The 22820-nt window shown below is 38.7% G+C and overlaps 1 protein-coding gene across 2 annotated transcripts in view; it reads left to right on the forward strand.

The window, feature by feature from the left end:
* Positions 1-8162: 8162 nt before the first annotated feature.
* si:ch73-281f12.4 (RA_Radil_like and Myo5p-like_CBD_Rasip1 domain-containing protein) overlaps positions 8163-22820 on the forward strand; it is a 48516-nt gene continuing 33858 nt past the window's right edge. For both annotated transcript variants that reach the window (XM_041777839.1, XM_041777840.1), the window contains exons 1-4: positions 8163-8762; positions 10025-10363; positions 13051-13286; positions 21280-21611. In XM_041777839.1, the coding sequence (XP_041633773.1) occupies positions 8635-8762; positions 10025-10363; positions 13051-13286; positions 21280-21611 (1035 nt within the window). In that variant the 5' untranslated portion in view covers positions 8163-8634. The remainder of the gene's footprint in view (positions 8763-10024; positions 10364-13050; positions 13287-21279; positions 21612-22820) is intronic.

Genomic DNA, 22820 nt, shown 5'->3' on the forward strand with positions numbered 1-22820 from the left:
TGTCTCATTAGTGAATGTCTTCATCTGCTCTCACTGTCAGGGGTTTGAATTTTTTGGTACCAAAATCATATCAATCAAATTTAGGAAAAACCTCACTGTGCACTGATTGGCACGTCTCATTTGATTGACAGATAGCTCTACAGGCAGAAGCTACCTATCAGTCAACCAGAATGCTAGCTAGCTAGCTAGCTGACAGGAAGTCGAGCTCAGTGGGCAGGCTCTTGTCTGTCGTTAGGTTGATCCAAAGTTCAGTTGAGACAGCAATTTCAACAGGGAGGCCGCCACGGATTGGCCTCAAAAGCAGCTTGGGTCCGCCTTTTGTAAGCAGATGGCTGACATCACACAGGCCAATTCTTGTCCAATTCTTCTTACTGTCTATGCTAGTAATGTTGGTTACATAGCTAACATAGCTTTGCTAGCTTTAGCTAATGAAGCTAAAGTGAGCAACTTTTCCTGTAAGTTCTTACAAAATGAGTTTACACTAAAATTAATTGCAGATTAAACCCTCGTACCTTTTCTTTATTTTATTTATGAAATGTTGCTTATCCCTAAAGCTTGCAATGTGGTCATTTCATGAATATAATTGCCAGAATGTGAAACATCTGTGAGAGTGGCCATTGGAGATAAACGGATTGCTGCCAGACTGTCTGGCAGACAGTTGCTATTTAGCCAATAGGAAAATATAACTAATGTGTGTCAGTCAAACTCAGAGTGCTGACCAGACCTGCTGTAAAATACCTTGTAGACTATCTGTCTGTGGTGGAAGTCAGTTCAGAGCTTCAGGAGAGGAAACACTTTCTTCAAAAATACCAGGTGAAGATTATGCTGCATTTTGGACAGATGAAGAGTATATTACTTCCAGTCTATTTCGACAAACAACATCATGTTACTAGCAAACACAAACAATGGGCTCAAGCTGAAAAACAGAACTGTTAAGACCCACTTCAGAGGAAAATGCCAGTGAAAGGTTTTAGGAAACCTTAGTTTATATAGCCATACAACAGGGACAGATTGCCTTGCTCAACTTACCTTGCCCCACCTTATTTCTGTAAAATACTGGTAACAATTGTGAAACAGCTAGTAGGCTTGAAGAATGTGTCAGTGCTGGTCAACAACCTTTATTAGTACATGAGTATGTTGTATTATACCAACACAATCATTTACTGGTGTTATTTAATTACATTATAAAAGTTTTGGTTAGTATGAGGAGATATTTAAACATCTAACGAGGCACTTTCCATGATGTTAAAAAGTGCACTGATGAAACATCACATTATTGAATGAGCTCATGCATGTAGGTTCGCAATGAAATGTAAGTTCCCTCTTTGGATGGTTGAAAATATGGTCAACCTAACCTTACTCCACCTTCTTGTGGGTCTGGCTGCAGACCTACAAATCCCAGATATTGCCGACCACGTCTGTGGGACGCCATCTCTGTAAGGACAGAAATGAAGTAATTTTCTGGTACTTCAGTATTTCTTATTTGAATGATCTTTAATCCCCTCCCTCAACATAAGTGGAAGATTTCAAACTTTCTAAAACTGCCTTTTACTTTTTAGTCTAAACCATTTGCAGTCATTCCGTGTCATTCTCGGTTATTTAATGCAGCTTCCTCTTTCTTTTCATGCATTTTCACCACTTATGCTTCCTCATCTGTTCATGCCTTATGAGTGGAGGGTCGAAAATACTATCCTGTACTTCTGCAACTGTGGCTCAGTCACACTATTCAGAGAATTACAGACCTTTGGAATAAATCATACAAATGATCAATAAAACATTTTTTTAACATAAACTAAATTCAGAGCTGTGTGAATACACTTGCCCTCAACTGATGTTGTGTTATATTCACACTGGTGCAATGAATGTAAACTGCCAGAGTTGTTTCCCATAAAGATTGTTTAATGTTAGAGATTTTTCATTGTAAATAAAATATTAATAGTCAACCTTTTTTTCAGCCACAAAATGGTTATTTTCTAAATTAACAGAACAGAAAACAGTAAATATATAATATACATCAATTAAAATAAACAGTTGTAGTTCTCCAGCATGTTTCAGTAACACTGCCATTTTGCTGTGACTTTTACAATCTCGACTGTGTTTTTAGTCACAAATATACACAGGTGTTAAAAAGATAGGTCGAGTGGTTTAAGGCGCTACCCATTTCTCTCCCCACTCTCTTCCCTGTTTCTGAGTCTATCCACTGTCCTTCCACTATCTAATAAAGGCATGAAAAAGGCCCAAAATAAATCTAAAAATAAAAGATATATATATATATATATATATATATAGTCTAATTCGCACTTATACAAAACTGAAGGTTTCTTAAAGCCCTACTCACAACTTCTAAATGTGACCTACCCTGAAAATATTCTGACTTGTTTGTTCGAATTTTTTCCTCTAAGCAGAAACTTTCATGCCTAATAGTGGTAAGGGAAGGGGAAAATACTAGCAAGGGGGCTAGCAGGGAAATTGTAGGGTAAAGTCATGATGAAGAACTCTGCTGTTTGCATTCAGACATGAAGCTCACTCAGGTAAACAGGGAATTTTCAGTTTTGTGCAAGTGTCAGATGGAATAATATTAACCTGGACTTAAGTACTTCATGTATAACTGTATTTTTTAAATAATCTCTGTTAATAAAAAATGTCAAGTTTCCATGCCACAAGTATTCCAAAGTATAAATCATCAACTTTCAATCATTAAATCCGAAGAGGTTTGTGAAGTTGATGGCCATCTTGAATGCACTGATCAGTGTGATTTGCTTGTCTGATCACAAGATAGTAAACAAATTACCCATGACTCAGGTCAACAGGTCTCCATTTAGCAGGGTCTCAGGAGGATAAAAGTACTTTACTGAAAAAAACCTACATACATTTCTAGATATTACAAGGCAAAGCATGGGCTGTTATCCTATGCGGTTCTCTTTAATTAATAGTTAAAACAAGAGCCATTAAATGGTTGCCAAACCAGTCAGAGCTACTTAGTACCTCATTAAACTAATCAGTTGTTCTGGCAAAAGTACTGATGGCAAAAGCTGTTGTGTTAAATGGTCATCAGCATTAACTAATGCTGTCAATATTTAGCAGGGCTGAACTTTGATGTTATTTAGTCTTGTTGCCCCCCGTCATACCATGGTTTAGGTAAAGGGTAAGGCCCCAATTTGGAAACCACTGCCTTAATCTGCAGAGTTACCCCAAAATGCCTTTTGGCATAAGGCACTGTGCACTATACCTGAAGTTACCCACACTTAGACAAGTTCAACCTGCTCAGGGAAAACTTAAATATCGCATGGATGCTGAACCCAGTAGAAGAGCACTTCTTGGCTCTTGCACCAATCAGTAGGGATGGACGAAACCAATTTTTAAAAATTTAATATGATACAGATACTTTTTGATGTATTTTTGCCAATACACTGATACTTTTAAAGAAATAATAAAATATTTGACTATCAAACTTTTGAAAGGTACACATTTCAGGCAGGTAAGAGGTATCCTGGTCATTCAGAAATGTTTTAGGGAAACTTCAATTAAATTGATTTGTTGTGCAAGCAGGTAAAAAATAAATTATATATAAATAATTGTAGCACAAACTCGAACATAAAATTAGAATATCTACAACATAAAAAATGCCCCATTTCTTTTCTTTTTCAAATGCAGATAAAGGAGATAGATTAGCCAACTATAGCCGCTAGTTTCAAGCAAGAATTTAGGAAATACAAGTCATCAATGGTTTTCATAGAAATATTTATCTTTTCATGTTTCTAATATTTGGTCTTCATACATTTTGGCGTGTGGCCTCAGAGTACTTTTTATGTTTTCTTACAATTCTGAAATTAACTTAGGGGTCACATTGAGTGAGGACGGCTGGGTTAATATGTGCATATGTGTTAGTCGTGTATGGTTGGTCCCCAAAGTCCCATGGTAGAGCAGGATAGACATGTCCAATCAGTCTCCAAAGTCATGTGACACAGGCAAGCAGTGAAGGCAACACAGGTAAGATCTATCAGCTTATTCATATGCTGGCAAAGCAGTGGGAGCATTTCAGGAGAAGTGTCTTCCTCAGACACATCAACATGTGACTACAGGAGTTATTAGAAATTGAACCACAGACCTATTGGTAAAATATGAATAACTCTTCTGAGCCACAGTTGCCCATTAATCATTATTACCATGTAAGTACTTGCTAATTGGTAGACTGTAAGAGAAAGGGTTACCTGTTTTTTTCAGCTTATACAGCAGAGTAATCAGTACTAATACATTTTCATCATTGATTCATTTTCTGTAATTTTCATAAGCTCTGGATCATTTTCATGCAGTAGGAACAGACAGTCACCATTCAGGTTTTGTAAAATTCAGACTGACTGAAGTCTGAGGTGCAGTTGTTGTAGAGACAGAGAGAGCAAACAGACAGTTTGCAGGAAAGTGTGTGATGTGTGTCTGACCTGAATTTTATTGCCTCCAAACCACTTGATGTGCACAGCAGCTGCAGGTGGAGCTCACTCACATCCGCCTCTGAGTCTTACCCAATACCACAAAGAAAACTACACTGCTGAGTGTGTGAGAGAGATGAAGAGATAAAGAGGGAGAGAGAGAGGGAGAGAGAGACGGAGAGGGAGAGCGAGAGAGAGAGAGAGAGAGAGAGAGAGAGTGTGTATGAAGTACTGCTGGTGCTATAGTAGTCAAGAATGTGTTGCAATTAACCGCAATTCAAAAACAGAGTGTAAAGCTGTTGTATTAATAATCCCATCATGCATCAGCCAATAGTCATTTATAACCAGAGATGCACTGCCATGTTTCTAGAGGAGCACAGAATAGTCATTTGTTCCAGAAAGAACCTTTCCAGAGATTTTCTGAAACTGCACCTTCTCTTTCAGACTTTGAAAGGGTGCATGAGAACAGCAGTAGTCATGCAGTTGCAGCCTGCATTATAACCACTAGAGGGCACTAAATCCCAAACTGCTCCCTCAAGTGTAATTTTGAAATTCTTACAATACACTCAAGTACTCTAATGACATGTTTGTGAACCTACCATATAACATTTCTTAAGCAAATATTGTACATTGTCGAATTTACTACCATACAGGTGTGTCATATGTTTCTACAGTGAGCTGGTGAATGATATGCAGTGTTGCAGGTGTGGCAGTTCACCTTCACAGCCACAAGATAGAGCCCTGGATACAAACATGTACATACATAAATGCAGCTTCAGGTTTAGCCATACTGAAGTGTTGTACTGTTATCCCTTCAGGTGAACTTTTTTTAAGTTTAAAATGACAGTGTATTTCCTTAACCACTGCTAATATGCAAATTCATTTTGGCAGTTCAGTGTTTTTATGGTTTACTTGAATTAACGTCACTGTTTCTGGTGTTCTTGCAACTGTTTTAGGTTTATTTTATCTTTCAAAGACAGAAATTGGAATGCTCCTTAAAAATGTTCATATAAAAATTATAAATATATGTATTTATTTTGTGTAATTATATAATCAATTTATTACTATTAAGGTTTAACTTGTGTTGGATTAACTAGTTACACTCCATTAATTGTTCTACTATGCCACTCCCTTTCTTGGCTTAAGAATCAATACGTCTCTGGAGACATTAACGCTATTAGAAAGACGTTTGCTGGGCCACAATTCTTTTTTTCTACACAAAAAGATTACAAGAGAAAATTTTCCATTTTCAAGAAACTTTGCAGATGTCTGAACAAAACAACTAAATGGCAGTGGCTCATTAATTACAATTTGTGACTCCAAAAACACTTTCCAAGTAGCCTAATATTAATGTTCTAATATCTTAGCTCATGCTGTGGTTGTACAAGGGCTTTTTTTTTGGTCCCCAGAGGACTTTCAGGTCTCACGTTGGGCCACAGCTTACATAAGTCTGGGAAAGACTATTCAAAACTGATCTTTAAGTAAAAAGAAAAAAACAAAAAAACAAAATAATGAATTACTGTTACCCAGTGTTAATTTCATCGACTAAAACTACTACCAAAATGTTTGTTGACAGCCTTTTTTCCATGACAAAAACTGGATTAAGACTAACAAAAATTGATCTGTGATGACTAAAACTGACAAAAAATAAGTTTAGTTTTTGTCAAGATGACTAAAACTAGACAAAAATGTAATGTAGTTTTCTTCGCATATTCAAAATCTATGATATTTCTCCAATGTGGGTAAATCCGTCAAAAAACAATGCATCTGTATCTCTTCTGCCTCTCAGCTGTGGAAAGCAGGGACCCCAGGTTTACCAGGGTGCATATAGCACACTACCATGATTTGGTACCAGATTTAGGCAAGAAAATAAATGCTTGGACTGAAAGTAAAGACTTAAATATGGGAACTTTTAATGGACTAAAACTAGACTAAAATGTGTTGAGTTTTCATTGGCTAAAACTAGACTAAAACTAAAAGGGATAGAAATGACTAAAACATGACTAAAACTAAAATACATTTCATTTGAATACTTTCTTTTAAACTAAGACTAAAAGATTGCTGCCAAAATTAACACTGCTGTTACCACAACTATTCTTGACCCTTTATGGGGCAAGGAACCATATATGGTCACTTTGGTAGACTTCCTTCGTGGCCTGTCCTGAACGCTCTGTGGTACAGCAGAACCAGAAAGATTTTTCTTAGCCAATCAGCGGAAATCAGTCAATGTCACAGAAAGTGACATCACATCATCTGACCAATGAGCAGTGGCCCAGAGCATCTCAAATGTACTGTTTCCCTTCAGGAATGCAGTTTTATGTCTCTTTTGGTCCCAAACAAATACATAACTAACCATGATAAGTTGATGAAACTCACACTTTATAAAGGAGACTAATAATACTAGATGTCACAATACATTTTGCTTGCATGTGATTTTAAAACAATTACTGCGATTTTAGTGAGAAAAATGGAGGAACCATGTTTGGACAGATGCTGTTTGAAAGTGTGGTGTCTATATTAAGACATATGACTATTTCAACTACCAAACACACAGAGGTTTTTTTTATGATTCATCATATATCAGTACTCTACTGTATAGTTAGATGTTACAACAGCTTTGTAAAAATAAATCAATCAATAAATAAAAGAGTTATCCAGAGGTAAAATTTTCTGATTAATAGAATTTTCAAGGAATAGTTATTAAAAAGGACTAATTTTTGGTTCTTTGTACAACATTGTAACATTTTAAATATATTTTTATCTGGTTTATGTCAGTTTTTATTTTTACTGTGAGCCTTAATTCCACTTAAATTAATTTTGACAATCAATCTTTGTTGGGTTTTTTGTTGTTGTTGTTTTCTGATGCTGTTAAGAGAACAAATAAATGGTAGTTTATGTAAATAGTTAAATATATGTGATTCAAGTCAGTTTAAAAACTGTATAACAGTTTTATTAAATCTAAATGACATAAATTAGTTTTATTGAATGTCACCACTGCCGTAATTAATTCAGTAATCCAATATTTGTAACTGTTATAGTTCTCCTGTTGCAATGATAAGATAAAACTGGCGGTCCTATACTTATACTGTATTCTGAAGTCAATCATGTCTTGCCTCCAAAAGAAGTCAGACTCTAAAGACAATCTCACCAACTCTGATGTCCCTGACTCTGTGAGGCGACACTGCAGCCATCTCAGATGAATCTGTGAGCTCTGACCTTTCTCTGCCATGCCCAAGTTTTATGAAAAGCGGCATGTCGATTCATGTTTTAAGTCTCTTTATTTACCTCAAAAATAATTATGTGTAATATTTTGAATTTCAGTATTTTAATTTCTAATAAATACTGTAGCCTATGTAGCTTACTCTATGTATACTCTCTATGGAACAAAGAACCATATATGACCACTTTGTTGAACTCGATTTAATCATAATAATTTAAAATATAAAGACAAGTGACAGAAGTAAAAACACAAAAAAGTAATGAGATGTCCACCAATACTTTTCTAGGGCTTAAATTTTAATTTTAAATGTATCTAAGTGGTTAAGACATAAATCTAAATGGCATGTCATATAAACAGAGTGTCCCCTTAAAGATGTTACAGTTTCAAACATTTGTCCCCTGATGGTCCGTGGGTGTGTTGGGGTGTGTGGTTTCTCCCGCCTCCTCGCAGTCCATGCGCGTGATGTCGCAGTGACGTCACCCGTAGTGGCTCGTGTCTCCAGCAGCAGCAGGTTGTCCCTGTTCATTCAGTCCTCTCCAGACTCCTGGACTGCCCGGAACTAACGGGACCAAACGGTTGGTGTGAACCGGCTCTTCTTCAGCCCGGGATGGAGAAACGTAGTGTGGAAATACTTCTACTTCTTTTTCTTCACTTAACTCTGGATTTTATGTTCCAGAAAACTGACGTGGGAGTTTGAATCAGCGGCGCTGCTTTGGTTTTCCTCTAACTTCAGTGGGAATTTTAACGTCACGTCAGTTTATCCATCGCGCTAACGTTTGAATTACTTTGAAACTTTAACAGAGACAGAGACTTTGTCGGACACCTTTCAGTGATTTATGAGGATTTCATTTTCGAGTTCGAAGCGAAAATTGCCCGTCTGGGCTACTTTTCTACTCCTCAGCTAGCTTAACAGCGAATAATGTAATTCTCTGTTGATTAAAACGGTTTTAACAGCCTAGTCCTGTTCATGTGAGACTATAATCCACAATGATTTCGGAGGAGAGAAGCAGTCACGTTAATAAACAGGCTCTGAACTTCCCTGTGGGTCTCTTGATCCGCTCTCCAAAGAGGCGCCTGGCTAAACTGGGGAGGAAACCCAGCAATGGATCCCTACAGTAAGTCAAGTCCCTGTAGGTTATAAACACCCCTACATTTAGCATATATTACATTATTTAAGCTATATTTAATGGCTACTAGCACACTTTTAAATTGTTGGACTTAAAGTTGGACTGTAACACTCCAAATTGAAGCTATTTTATTGATATTTGATAGTGAAGTTTAGGTGGGAATCACAGGGTAAGGTCCTGTCATAATACGCAATATTTGGCCTACAACAACGGTAATATCGCGATACAGCCATTCCCCATATCTACTGTAGGTGGGCTGCAAGAGGTCATTTGCAATAACTAATAATCAAAAAATAAAAATTGATAAATGATGTTTTAAGTAATCATGAAATACTTCATTACATTTTATGTTAATATTTAAGTCTCATAAGTAACAAAACACAGCAGTAACTTTTACGTAATTTCATCTCTTTATTTATTTAGTCTGATGAATACATCCAGTGTCATGGTTCAACTGGTGTTGGATTAACTGGTGACACTGTATTAACCATTCTACTATGCCGCTTACTTCCTCAATTTTGAGAATAAATCAGTGTTACTTGGAGACAATTCTGCAACTCTGAAAGAGTTGTTGGGGCCACAGGCTATGTTAACAAAGATAAATGAAAGAAATGGAAATTTAAAAGACTTTGCAGATGCCTGATTGAAACAAAAAAATGTCAAGGGCTCATTTATTGTAATTTGAGACCCCACAAACAATTTCCAATTAATGTTGTATCTAAAAGCAAAGCATTCGCATTGAATCCCTGTTTATAAAACAAAAATATGACAAATTAAAGGTATGTATATAATATATAAATAATTGTTTTGTTATGATCATACAAGAGTTTTGGTGGACCCCAGAAGATTTCCAGGTCTCAAATTGGGCTGAAATTTAGGAGAGGCTGTTCTAGGCCAGGATATGTACCAGAAATGCATGGGAAAAGGTTACAAAAGTGGGTGTATTTAAGCCTTGTAGTTGTCTTAAAAATCGTATTTAATGTCTCTATTACTGTATAACACTATTGCTAATTTGTTTAAAATGTACTTAACATTTCTATTTATTTAAATGTCATACATTTAGGCTGAATGACCCCCCACACCCCCAAATTTGCGCCTTAATGTGGGATTATTTTTAAATTCACTTGTCTTATGTATTTCTCAATAAACAAGCAAGAAATAATTCTTTATTATAATGAACACAATATGTTGCCCCATCATATCTGTTTGAACTTTTAGATCATCAGGTCTCCTCCTCTGTTCCCTCTCAGGTCCAACAACTCAGATAGCATCGTCCGCTCCTCAGACAGTGTGGGAGTTCGGCAGCCGGCCAAGAGCAAAATCCGCCGCCACAATAACAGGCTCTCAAGCGTTTTCAACCACAGTCCAAACCTGCGGGACAACGGACGTCGCGGTCTGGCACCCAGTGGAGGCAGCCTGTCCAGTGATCTTCAGGTTGCAGACGACCCTGCGGAGCTGTCCAGTCAGATGTCCGTCCCCGGCATCCTCAAGATCTTTGGCAGCGACATCTGTCAGGGGACTAACTATAAGAGCGTGCTGGCGACCACTCAGTCCAATGCTAAGGAGCTGGTAAAAGAGGCCTTAGAGAGGTAAGGGAGCTTTAAACTCTCTGTGAGGCATGTTTTACCATATTTAGATCAAAGTAAACACCTACATATGATGCAACGCAACCTGTCAAGTGTCTACACCCACGTTAAAGAGCTTTACATACAAATAGAATCTTGACAATGAACTTCACTGCCTCGAATGTTTTCAGAACTAATTTTTGAGAGGATTAGCTCTTTTTCAGTAATCCCCTTTTAGCTGATTTAGACAGTACCAGTGGTAAAATGTTTGTAAAAGAGGATTTAGTGCTAAAACATGAAAAATGTTGCAGCTATACTAAAGACATACTGTAAATACCCTTACTTTACATTTCTAGCTTTTATACAATAAGATTTTCAGCTTTCATTGTTGTATGTATTATTCTAAAGTACAAATTTTAGCCAGTTTAGACATTACAGCCTGTCCCGATTGCATGTCATGCAAGCAAGAGTCACAATGAGCTTACAGGTAATTCAATTGTTCTCATTACAATGCCCTGGCAGTGCAATGTGATGGGCCGTTTATACCCTGATGCCCTGTTTCTTTTTTTTGGTCTGTTAGCGAAAGATGTGGGCATGGACGAGTAAACAAGAGAGATCTACAAGACGATTTGAGTGCCATACAGGGAGATTTTCTCATTTTTCTTTTCCTTTTTTTTACTTCATAGAGCTTAATAGTTTGTTTTGCATAATGGAGACAAGTAACATGCCATTTTTAAAAGCAGCTTCCTGGCACAAAAAAACACATATTGCTATACTATTAAAATAAGGCTAAGAGTTACGCATGAATTTCACAATAATGAGTGTAGTTGATTTGACTGACAGGTGGGTACCTTGTAGCAGTTTGGCAGGAGGCTAAAAGGCCACCAACTCTTGACCTTACATTAGATTGATTAAAAGCTTGTTTAATACAGCATATCCAATCTGGCAACCACATATTGGGGCTTCAGAATGCCTCTTCAGAGACCAATTGGTAAAGCCACTATGACTACACCCATATTTACTTCAGTTTGTTACTTAAAAATGCTAACGTGCTGATAAGCTACTTATGTTAGTAGTGCTTGCAGACTTCCATAGTCTCTCATGCCCATTCAGACCAGGTGATATGATACGATACGATACGATACACTTTATTGTCCCCTTAGGGAAATTCGTCTTGGACTCCAAGATCTGCACAGATGAAGCTGCCAATTAATAACACAGAAGTAATAGACTAGAACAAAAGACATACCCATATATCACAAGACTTTCATAAAAATAGTTAAAAAGGAAAAATGCTGGCGACGCGTCAGCTCCAGCTTGTGCCATCACATCTTTCATACCAGGTGTGTTTGTGCTGTGTCTCCAAGCTGTTACACCTCTGTCTTTTTTCTTAAATTCACCTCAATAAACCTCCCTGTAAGAGACATGATTCAATGTACAGTATAACCATGCAAAACTCAGAATAATAGCAGTGTGTGCATATAAGGCAAGTTTCTTCGCTTAAATGCCAGACCACACTTGTACTTTGAAAACTACAAACCATAGAGCTGTGTTTATCTTCCTTGTGACATGGAAGCTCCCTCAACAGGTCAAGTATAGAAAGACTATTTAAAATTATCTAGTAATTTTTTTATAGTAATAAGTGGTAATTTTTTTGTATTTTCTCGAGGATAAGGTTTTAATTACCAAGTAATAAGATGGCATTTTACAAAGCAATGACTCTGATATTACCCTTATCCTAACCCTCATCATAATACTGTGGCAACTCTCTGCAAATTCAGTGGTATGTTACAAAGGTATTTCTTAAAAATAAGATGATAATATTCTATATAAGTTACTTGGTAATTCCCAGGTAATTTCTTTATTTGGTCCACTAAATTAGAGTGAGTCTTTCCTGGATACTTTCAAAGTAAATTATAGGGTTAGGATAAAATACCATCTGATTACTGGAGAATTACCACAATATTACGAGGAATTGCTAGATAATCAAAACCCTACAGTTAGGTAAATACTTTCTTAATATTTCTAAGTTATCATTTCATAAAATGCCAACTTATTACAAAGTAATTTTCACCTTATTCTTGAGAAATTACTAGATAATTACACTTATTACTATGAAATTACTAGGTAAGTAGGGCCCATTGAAATAAATTGTTACCGAAAAACTTTATTGCCCCAAGATGTTTCAGCTTGTGGCACTCATTGGGGTCATCATGAAATACATTGCAGAAATATTTTACTGATGTAGACATGCATATATGATAAAAAAAAAAGTAAATATGGCTCCCCTTTTACTTTTTGCATGTCTTTTTTGAGCAAGAGATGCATGCAGCTCTTCGAAAAATAGGCAAAGCTTCCATTCTCTACATTGTCTGCACTTGATATGTGGCTGTCATGCACTCAGTCTGAAACAGCTGTTAGCATGCAACATGTGCTAATTCACACTCAAAAAAATGAGCTTAATGTTAACAAGGCTTTAAACCCAAAGTAGACAAATTTCCAAAGTAAGGAGAATGGATCCTAAAGAGAAAATTAACATTCAAAGTACTGGCCCTACACTTATCAGTTGCATCCCTGGAGCCACAGTGGCCAAAAACACTCAAACTAACCTCCTGGTTGTTTCGTTAACTTAATGTTAGAATGTTTTAACACCTCCACCTTTCAGTGGTATTCCTGGTCTTCTTGTCTCAATGTCTCTTCTTGTCGTTCAGGTACTGTCTAGAGAAAGAAGACCCCAGGGACTATGTCCTATGTGATGTGATCGGACAGACAGGGACAGACAACCAGTGGAAGAGGGAGTGTTTCCGGGTGGTAGGAGACCACGAGAAGCCCCTCATGCTGCAGTCACTGTGGAAACCAAAGGAAGGATTCTCCCGGCGCTTTGAGATCCAACTGAGAGCAAGCGTGGAGGAGCAGAGCTTAAAGGACAGAGACACTGTCACAGCAGGTAAACATGTCTCTAAAACCTTTGCGTGTTCTGTTCCTGGTCTGTCTCAGACACCAGAGGTAGAGCCTCGCATTAAACCATCCTCAAAGATAGACCTCAGTGACCCTAACATCCGAGCGCCTGGTAATAAATCACAGAGCCTGTGTTACATGGAGAGCCTTTCTCCTGCCCTCTTCTAGCTTCATTGTGCAGCTTATCAGCGGGTAGAGCAGGAGAGAGGAGGGAGGTCAGGAGGAACAAAAGCAGCAGGGAGGGACACAGGAGGTCACTGTGGCCCCTCTCTTATCTTTGTTTTATTGCAAGGGCCCCCCCATTAGGGCCCTGTGGAACATGGAGGCAGCTCCCCCCTCTGAATGCGTTCACTCGGTCTGTTATTCTTTCGGTCAGAGCTCACTTCCTGCTCACTGCGCGCTGAGCAGCCATGTTGACTCTGGCACAGGTCTGTTGTGTTTCTCTCTGTGTGACTTCACTGATTTTTGTTATCAGTGTTATTCTTGGTCTTACTGATGTGTTGGAAATTCCTCTTGATTACAGTTTTGTAGAAACAAGATCCTGCCTTTAAACTTTATCTACATACTGTATATTCATGCTGACAAAATTTTCAGTGCTTTTTGATACTTTTTGATACCATGTGTTTAAAACTATGGATGTGCAAGGAAAGTTACTCTTCAAAAGTCATTTTGAAATTCTGACAAATGGACCAGAATGTAAATCTGAGTTTGTTAAGCTCAGTTCAGAGCAAAGATCTGCGATAATATTTTTGTTTAATTCTATAAACTACGGACTACATTTCTCCTCCAATTCCAAATAAAATATTGCCATTCAGAGCATTTATTTGCAGAAAATAACAACTGCAATGTTTTGCAATGTTGTAAACAAGTTCATATTCATTTTAAACTATACAATACTTAAATCAACAATCAACATTTTGTGGAATAACCTGATTTTAAATCACAGCATTCATCTATCCTAATGCTCCCCACCAGTCTTTCACAATGCATTTGGGTTACTTCATGCAACTTCTGGCATGAAAATTCAAATATTTGGATCAAATTTCAATGATTTTCATGGGGTTCGGTCAAGAGATTGGGCTGGCCATGACAGGGTCTTGATCTGTGGGTTCTCCATCCACACCTTGATAGGCCTGACTGTGCGGCATGGAGCATTGTCCTGCTAGAAAAACAATCCTCAGAGTTGATGAACACTGTCCAAGCAGAAAGAAGCTCATTTTCCTCCGGGATAACCTTCCAGTGGCTTGATTCATGCATCCTTCACAAAGACACATCTGCCTGATTCCAGCTTTACTTAAGCACCTACCAAATCATCACCAATCCTTTACCAAATTTCACAGTGGGTACGAGACACTGTTGCTTGTAGGCATTTTCAAGTTCACCGTCGAACCTTTAGAGGACCAGGTGTTGGGCAAAGCTGAGTCTTATGCAAACATCAGCCTGACTCTTCATTGCTTCTGATTGATGACAGGTTTTTTCTAGGTTTGCATGACTTTAGCCCTGCCTTTAGGAGACTGTTTCGAACTGTCAGTACACACTGACATTCAGATGAGTTGGTGGTCATCCCAGTCAGTGGAGAGTTGTTTTCGCCCTCTGTCGGTTTGTTGCTTTGTTGTCCCCAATGCCTCCCATTTGAGCTTGTTCTTATGAACCACAGTCTTTGAAATTTTAAGGACGGGAGCAACCTGACGTAAAGTTGCAACTGAACCCTGATTCCAATTGCTTATGAAGTACTGTTAGCACTGTTTTTGCCATCCACCTGGGCCTATTGCAAGAGTGTAGTGATGATCACAGCGTGTTTGCTTCCAGGTGATCACCTAATAAGTATCTCATTAAGTAGAATGAGTTGTGCTTGTGTTAGGACTCAACAGACATTGCATTGGAATGGCTGCCATACATGTATTTAAAAGGAACCCTGCATGATCAGACAAGTTTATCTTGTTGGACAGATATTTGCATCTCTCAAATGTATATTGAACTAAAAAACTCACTAAATATCCCAGATATCTGCAGTTTGAGTAAATTTGAGCTCATAAACTCACCAGGAGGCCACCATGTTTTGGTCCGTGTGATGTCACAGTGCACAGCGATCTTCGCCATTGTTATTAACCGTTTTTCAGGCATTTTTTCTGCTTTTTAACAGCTTTCATACCAGACACGAGTTAACTGCGTGTTGGTTTGGTCTCCCTGCTGTCAGAGCTCTGTGACCCTCTTGGTCATTCCTCCTACGTTTTACCTCAATAAAACTCCCTACAAGTGAGACACAGTGTATGGCAGAAGCATACCGGGAGCTTTTCAAAATAAAAGCAGCTTGCACATACAAACAGAGTTTCTCCAAAGAAATGCTAAAGTGGACTTTTACTTTGAAAAGCTCACCGGAAGTGCTTTGATTCTGTGTGGAAACAGAAAACTTCATAAAGAGTAGAAGTTTGGGGAACAACTTTATTAAACAGACGCGTTTAGCTTGCGGCCTTCATCTGGTTCATCAAGAAACTGATTTCAAACAGATTTTGCAGATGGACGTAAATATTTGCTACAACAAGGTAAATATGGCTCTGTATTTATCATTTTCCTGTCTAGATGGACAGATAATGGCTCGTGGTGCAAATAAAAATAGAAGAGACCTCAAATTTTAGAATTCTCCATGTGTGAGACATGAGACTAACTCTGGCTGCCAGTCTGCCACAGCGGTTACTGCATAGGAACGGCAGCTCTGCAGAACTGTGATGTAACAGCGCATGTCGGCCTCCTGGTGAATTTATAAACTCAAATTACTCAAAATGCAGATATCTAGTGAGTTTTTCAGTTCAATATGTATATGAGAGATTCAAATACATATCCAACAAGATGAACTGGTCTGATCATGCAGAGTTCCTTTTAAGAAATATTGGAGTAGCCTCTAATTTTTGCAGAGCTGTATAAGCACAGCAATACTTGCTGGTTTAGACATGTAAAAACTAAGATATCTGCATTTTTCCAAGGGAGAATTTAGCAGTTACAGCCATGAATTTCTCATGTGTTTGGTAGTGTAGCTCTGAGCATTCTGCTTAGGTGCACAGCTGATCGAGGGGACAGAAGGCTGATTTTGCCTTGTGAAAAGGAAACATAAGCCAAAAACAACAGATGCAATATTTTTTGTTGAATTCACAGATTGATTAGAACTCCAAGATTTCTCCCAGCAGTGCTGGATGCCAGGCTGATGCTATCTAGGCCTAACCTGACACACCAGATGGAATTTTTTTTACACATCCATCTGGGAAATTTTCAATAGGAAATGTTTGGGAAAAGGCAGAGGCTTTGAAAAAACACTTGGAGTATGATTGGGTGAACGTTCTATCAGTCAATCTCTACGGGCCAGTCAGAGCAACAAAACACGTGATGTAGCAGCTATCGAGCTGTGCGTGCACAGCTACTTAGGAATAACGTGAAACATGGCGACTATAGACATGTAAGTACTTGACTTTTTTTGAGAAGAGAACAACTCACTGCTGTTCTTTGTTCTTCTTTTAAAGAAGAAATGTCATCAAGTTCTGATTAAACTGGTGCTTTAGCAGCATCCACGCTAATCTCTTCCTCCATAACTGCACCAGCTCTTGCTGCTGCTTGTTTACATCACGACTCTGCTGCGCCTGAAAGTACTGCCCCTCGTCGCTGATTGGTCCTGTCACTTTTTAACTGGGCCCAGACGGGTCAGATGGGAGCTTTGCAAGATGGATTCGCCAGTGAAAAACAAGGAAACGGACGCATCCATCTGCCTTGCAAGGTTAATCTAAGGCATCATCTGAGGTGTTTGGAGCCAAGCACAATAACCTCAGTCTTGCCTGAGCTAAGAAGCCAAAAAATCCTTGCCATCCAGGTTGTTATGTCTCTAAGGCATGCTTCTAGGCAGCCTTAAGCCTTCATTGATATGCACAGTTGCGTATCATCTGCATAGCGTTGGAAATCTATGGAATAATTCGACACCTAGAGGAAGCAAGGTGAAAAGAGCAGAGCCTCGTGGAACTCTATAGCTAACTTTTCAGTAACTTGTACTAACAGAGCAGCACAAGGAATGAGAAAGAACAGCGCATGTTGTAAATAAAAGTATTGGGAGAAAACATGATGGTTGCTAGTCTTAAAGCAGAATTTCAGCTAATATGCATTATATAATTATTGTTTATCACAAATCATTTCATTAACAGATCTTGCATTGCATTATTTTCTTATGTTTTGCATGTCTGCTTTGACATATGTTCTAAACCTGTCAATGTCTCTGTTTACTGTCACCATATCTTTCAGTAATATGAGGGCAGTACGATTAACCTCTACATGGGCTTTTTCTTCTTTTTTTCTGAGTCATTGAAAAGATATTTAGCTAATGTTAGCATCAGCAGTTTTTAGCAGGTGTTTTCTCCCGCTCAGCGTCTTGCTCCTGTTTGAGATGCTGGAATAAACATTTGATGAGGCTACTTTTAGAAGCCTCAATTTAGGACAAACCTAACAGCAGACGGTGGTTTACCAAAGCATTCACACAGCGAAGCCAAACCACTTCCTGAAACGTGCTTCTCTGCCAGTAGCCACATAGCCTAGCGTAGCATAAATACAGGGCAAAATAGCCAGTCTGGTGTTGTTCAGAGGTAACACTGACCACCTCCCTGCACCTTTAAAGCCTCTGTATAAACACCTTTGTTATTGTTTTTTTTCTCACATGTGAAATAAAATGTGTAAACACAACAGTTAAGGGGAGTTTTCTGTTCCAGACTGTTTCTTGGCTCTGAGTAGCCAAACACTAGGAAATAGTCTGGTACATGACCCCCATAAAACAGAAACAATGTTGTTTTTACACTCACGTTCCTGCGCAGATTAAACAAATACTATTAAATGTGTTAGTTGTCGAAATTTAAACCGCTTAAGGAGAGTTTTATTACCTTTGAATGAGCCGTTAACACTGTTTCCTTTGTTTCCAGAGTCTACGCTAAGCTAGGCCGGCAGGCTGCGGGTTTTTCATGTCTGATAAAGTTCTTCATTGTGTTTCAAACATCACAAGAAATTGAGTGTCTACAACCTGAAAGCGGTTCTACTTGGGTCTCTCAGATGTGGTCCACCTCCCCATCCTCCCACACATCAGGGACACAAACTTTACTCACACATAGTGTGAGAGTGTTTCAGGCTCTGCTGAACAATGTGGAGCTCACTGGTTTTCACAGCTGATAAGCAGCGGGTGTGGATTTGGCTTAGCGGCTCCGAACGAGCTGAATGGTGTTTGTGTTACGTCAGGCGGACCGAGCGCTGCTATCACCTCTTTCTCCTGCACATTTCCTCTCTTTCCTCTGCTTCGTGTTTCATCTGAACCGGGGCCAGAGCACCAGGCTACGATTTGATCAGAGGGGTTTTATCTAGAGCTTTAAGCTTACTCTTTTTTGTTATATCACAGTGCATCCCACAGAATGGCACTGCACTAGAGCTGTAGGGATGGCCATCCTGCCTTGTGTCATTCTTCATGGTTATTTTTCTTTGTTTCTGCTTCATTCTTTCAGCAGTATCCATCAACAGTATAATGCATATGCCTGCATGTTTAATGGTTTACTTTAATGAGGCAACATATCACAACCGTCATTCTAGGGTGCACGACTACAGGATCATATTAGCAGAAAAAGATGCACAACAATGTTGAAATGACAGCATCATTTTTAGCAGGAGTCATTTCAGTCGGTCCATTTATGGGAATGATCTCTCTCATGCATGCAAATGGTGGTCAATAGGAATTTCAAAAAATGATAGGCAAATATATTTGGGTTCCTGAAAATATAGCTGGGTGGCTCATCCAAGTATGTCCTTGGATGTGTGGGAAACACTATCTCAAAATATCTGGCTCTTAAACCCTATTTTTCCAGCCTTTATATATATTAGCATGCATCTATGCATGGTACTTTATATGCCACAGATTCCATTTGTTATTGGCTACAAGGCTGCAAGAAACATTTGGTTGCATGATAGAGCTTTTTAAAAAAGATTGGGTTTTGTTGTGCCTTTTTTGCAGAAATAGGACAGTGGATAGAGACACAAAACAGGGATGAGGGAGTGGGGAAAGACATACAGGAAAGGCACTACAGGCTGGACTTGAACTGGGACCGCCTGTGTACATGGGGCGCGACCTGACCATGAAGCCATCTGCACCTATAAGAAGTATTCTAAAAAAGATCCTCACAAATGTAAAAACAAACAAACAAACAAAAAATACAGTTGAAACAGAACCAGTCACAAATTAGAAAAGAAAACTCTGATGTTGAATTATGTCCTCTGGAGCTCTTTGAAATGAGTCTTAGGATAAAATTTCAAAGCTATAAACAGTTTTCACTGGACAAATGCAAAGTGGAAGACTGTTACAGAGTAGAGGTGCAGTTACAGCAAAAGTTCCAATACCCTTTGACTGTTAAAAGTAAGCTGTTAAAAGCTCATTTAAACATTCAAATGTGAGGCCATGCTAAGCTTTATAGGTTAAGAGTAAGATTTTAAAATTAATTCCGAATGAAACTGGCAGCCAGTACTGTGAAAGTTAAAATCAGGGTGATGTGAGAGGTGTGATTTGTTTTTGTTAGTCTGGCTCTATGGTATGAAGTTTGGCTACATCATCTGTACTGAAACTGATAAAAAAAATAGTGGTACTACTACAAAAACCACATAGGAAGAAATAAAAGCTTGAATATTTTCTGTTCAACATTGTTGTTCCTAAAGAAGTACATATGAGTGCATGTACACAATGACTCATTGGTGTACGGTGATCTCCAGTTAATGGTACAACATTTCCTTTTAAGGAATTCCATTTTATTTGCTTTCTCTGTGTAGGAATTTCACAAGAAACTGTTCTTGGTCATGCTTTTACTTTGTAATTTGTGGTTTCTCAAGTGAAAGGTACTTGACTCTTTTTTTTTTTTTTCAGATAAAAACCTATGATTTAAAAATTAATTTGTTACTTTAGTGCCTTAATTGCCGGACACAAGTTGTAAAAGTTTTGCAACATCTAGCCTTTATATCAGTTAAACACTTGTGTAGTGTAACCAATTTCTGTATTCAGTGTATATATGTATATGCCTTTATTTAGAGTGGAGGACAGTGGATAGAGTTGAAAACAGAGATGAGAGAGTCGGGGGAAAAGACATGCGGGAAAGTAGCCACAGGCCGGACTTAAATGGGGCACGCCCTAACCTGCACCCTTATTCGGTGGTTTTGAGGGACATGTATTATGGAATCATCAGCATAACTATGATAAGAAATGCTGTGATTGAACTGGCAGATGACAAGACTTAATAGGAGCATGTTGAAGACAAACAGAACAGGACCAAGAATGGAGCCTTGTGGTGTGCCACATGATGTCTTTGCCATAGAGGAGACGATTAAATCAACTGAGACATAAATTGCTAGTTTGGGAGATGGAAAGATCAGGCCAAAGTTGAACCAGAAATGTCCACTCAGGCCACATATTAGATAGCTTTAGGCAGAATTGTGGGCTCGATTGCAACACTTTCAATTAGAGATGCATCGATTATTAAAATCAGGGCAAATGCTGATGTTTAAAACAACAACTTTGGCTGATAACAATGCCCAGATTTCATTACTTCATTTGGTGTAACAACCCCAAAACACCGACATCCTCTCTTGTTCTTGATTAGGAGACAGATACGTTTTTCCATGTCCCTTTTTCTGTCTAATGATGAATCTCTTCTGAATCAGCTGTTATGTGCGCTAGCATTAAACAGAGATGACACATCAGATAGACCTCTGCTTTTGACAATGGTCAATGCCCACATTTTTTGCTGCTGGCCAGTGCTTGTTAAAAGAGGCAATATTAAGCCGATGCATCCCTACTTTCAATAAGTTTATGAGATTTTCTCTGTTTGTCTCCAGACATTAAATGTATTTGAAATTCAGAACATAGAGATAAACATATTCAGATTTAATATTGTTGTCATCAAAACTCTTACATCCTCATCTTTTTCAATCAGGAATCAACGCCCAGGCTCGTAAACTGCAGAGGAGCCGCTGCAGGGTAACTTCTCTGTTCGTGGACAGCAGCGGGGACGATGTTGACGGGCTCGAGATGTGGAGGAGTCTGAGCGAGATGGACCTGCCCACCATGGGGAAGGAGGCAGAAAGGGCAAGGCAGAAATCAACGCTCAGAGAAGATGGGGAGGTCGAGGCTGACAAGGAGGAGATGAGACTCGGCCTGGAGAAGGAGGAGACGGAGAGTAGCGATGATAACACCACCCAGTACTCTATCCACCCACCATTCGACTTCCCTTACTTCCTGCTTCTGCAGGGCTACAACCACAGACAGGTGAGGGTATGGGGCCATCCTGATGATGATTATGATAATGATTTACCATTTTATACATTGTAACATTACTTTAAACCTAATGCAAGTAACATTTAGATTTAATCTATTTATTGCTGTACTCATTAATCTGGTTCCATAATATTTCAGCACAGACTAACAAAACTAACTTGTAATGTCTTTATTTGTTCAACCAGTATTTAGGCTCTCTTACAATTTTAACTATAATACTATATTTTAGAACCTGGAACCAAAATGATCTTTAATTATCTATTTCGGGAGATTTCTTGGTGGTTTTTGTTAGTCATGTCTCTAAGATGCAAGACTCCCTTCCCCATTAACCCTTCTGCTGGCAAGCTTTACAATAAATCCCTGTGTAACATGTCAAGCTGCAAGTGTTCACAACCCGCCAGATTAGAAACACAGCAAATTTAAACTAAGGTGCCTTTGAGCTATCTGTGGATTAAACTGCTGTTTTGAACAGTATGTTTAGAAAAAAGCGTCTCCTCCTCTGCACTGACTTCACTGAAAGTCTGCTGCAGTATGTTGACAGGTGGACACAAACAAGAGCTTAGCAGAGACACCAGGGTGTTAACACCTTCAATCCAACACAGTCCTGCTCTTAAGAACCAGCAGGAGAAAATCCAGAGTCAGAGAGCAGAGATTTAACGGGAAGGAAACTCTGTGGGCTGCACCGTGGATTTGTCAGAATTACTCTGAAACAGACTCACAGGATGTGCTGTCAGCACGTCCTCATGAAGGGAGAGATGGGTCAGCATACAGAGAGACAGAGAACAGCAAAGAGCACCTCAGCTTTTATCAAGCATGAAAACTAACATTTAAACTGCTTCAGTTTACACCCAAGTTAACTACAGTTATGAGAAATATCTTTGAGTCCAAGCTGAGATGATGCAGTTTGAATCATACAGCTCATGTTTTACAGTAAACCCCAGAAACTGGCTTCAGCTTGGCTTCCCAAGAACTCTGATCTCCCCTGTCAACCCTCTGCTGAGAGATTGCTGACTATGCAGGAAACCAGCAACAGGGTGAACTATCTGCAACATTCGGACAGCACAGAGCAAAACATTGCAACAAGAATAGTTTTTACTGTATATGTGTATGTATAACTATGAGTAGAAACTCTGTCTGCTGGTTCAACAAGATATTAAGACTCCCAAACACAATTATTTTTTCTAGACCTTAATCTGACAA

Source organism: Cheilinus undulatus, linkage group 21 (assembly GCF_018320785.1).
Source record: "Cheilinus undulatus linkage group 21, ASM1832078v1, whole genome shotgun sequence".
Taxonomy (NCBI): Eukaryota; Metazoa; Chordata; class Actinopteri; order Labriformes; family Labridae; genus Cheilinus; species Cheilinus undulatus.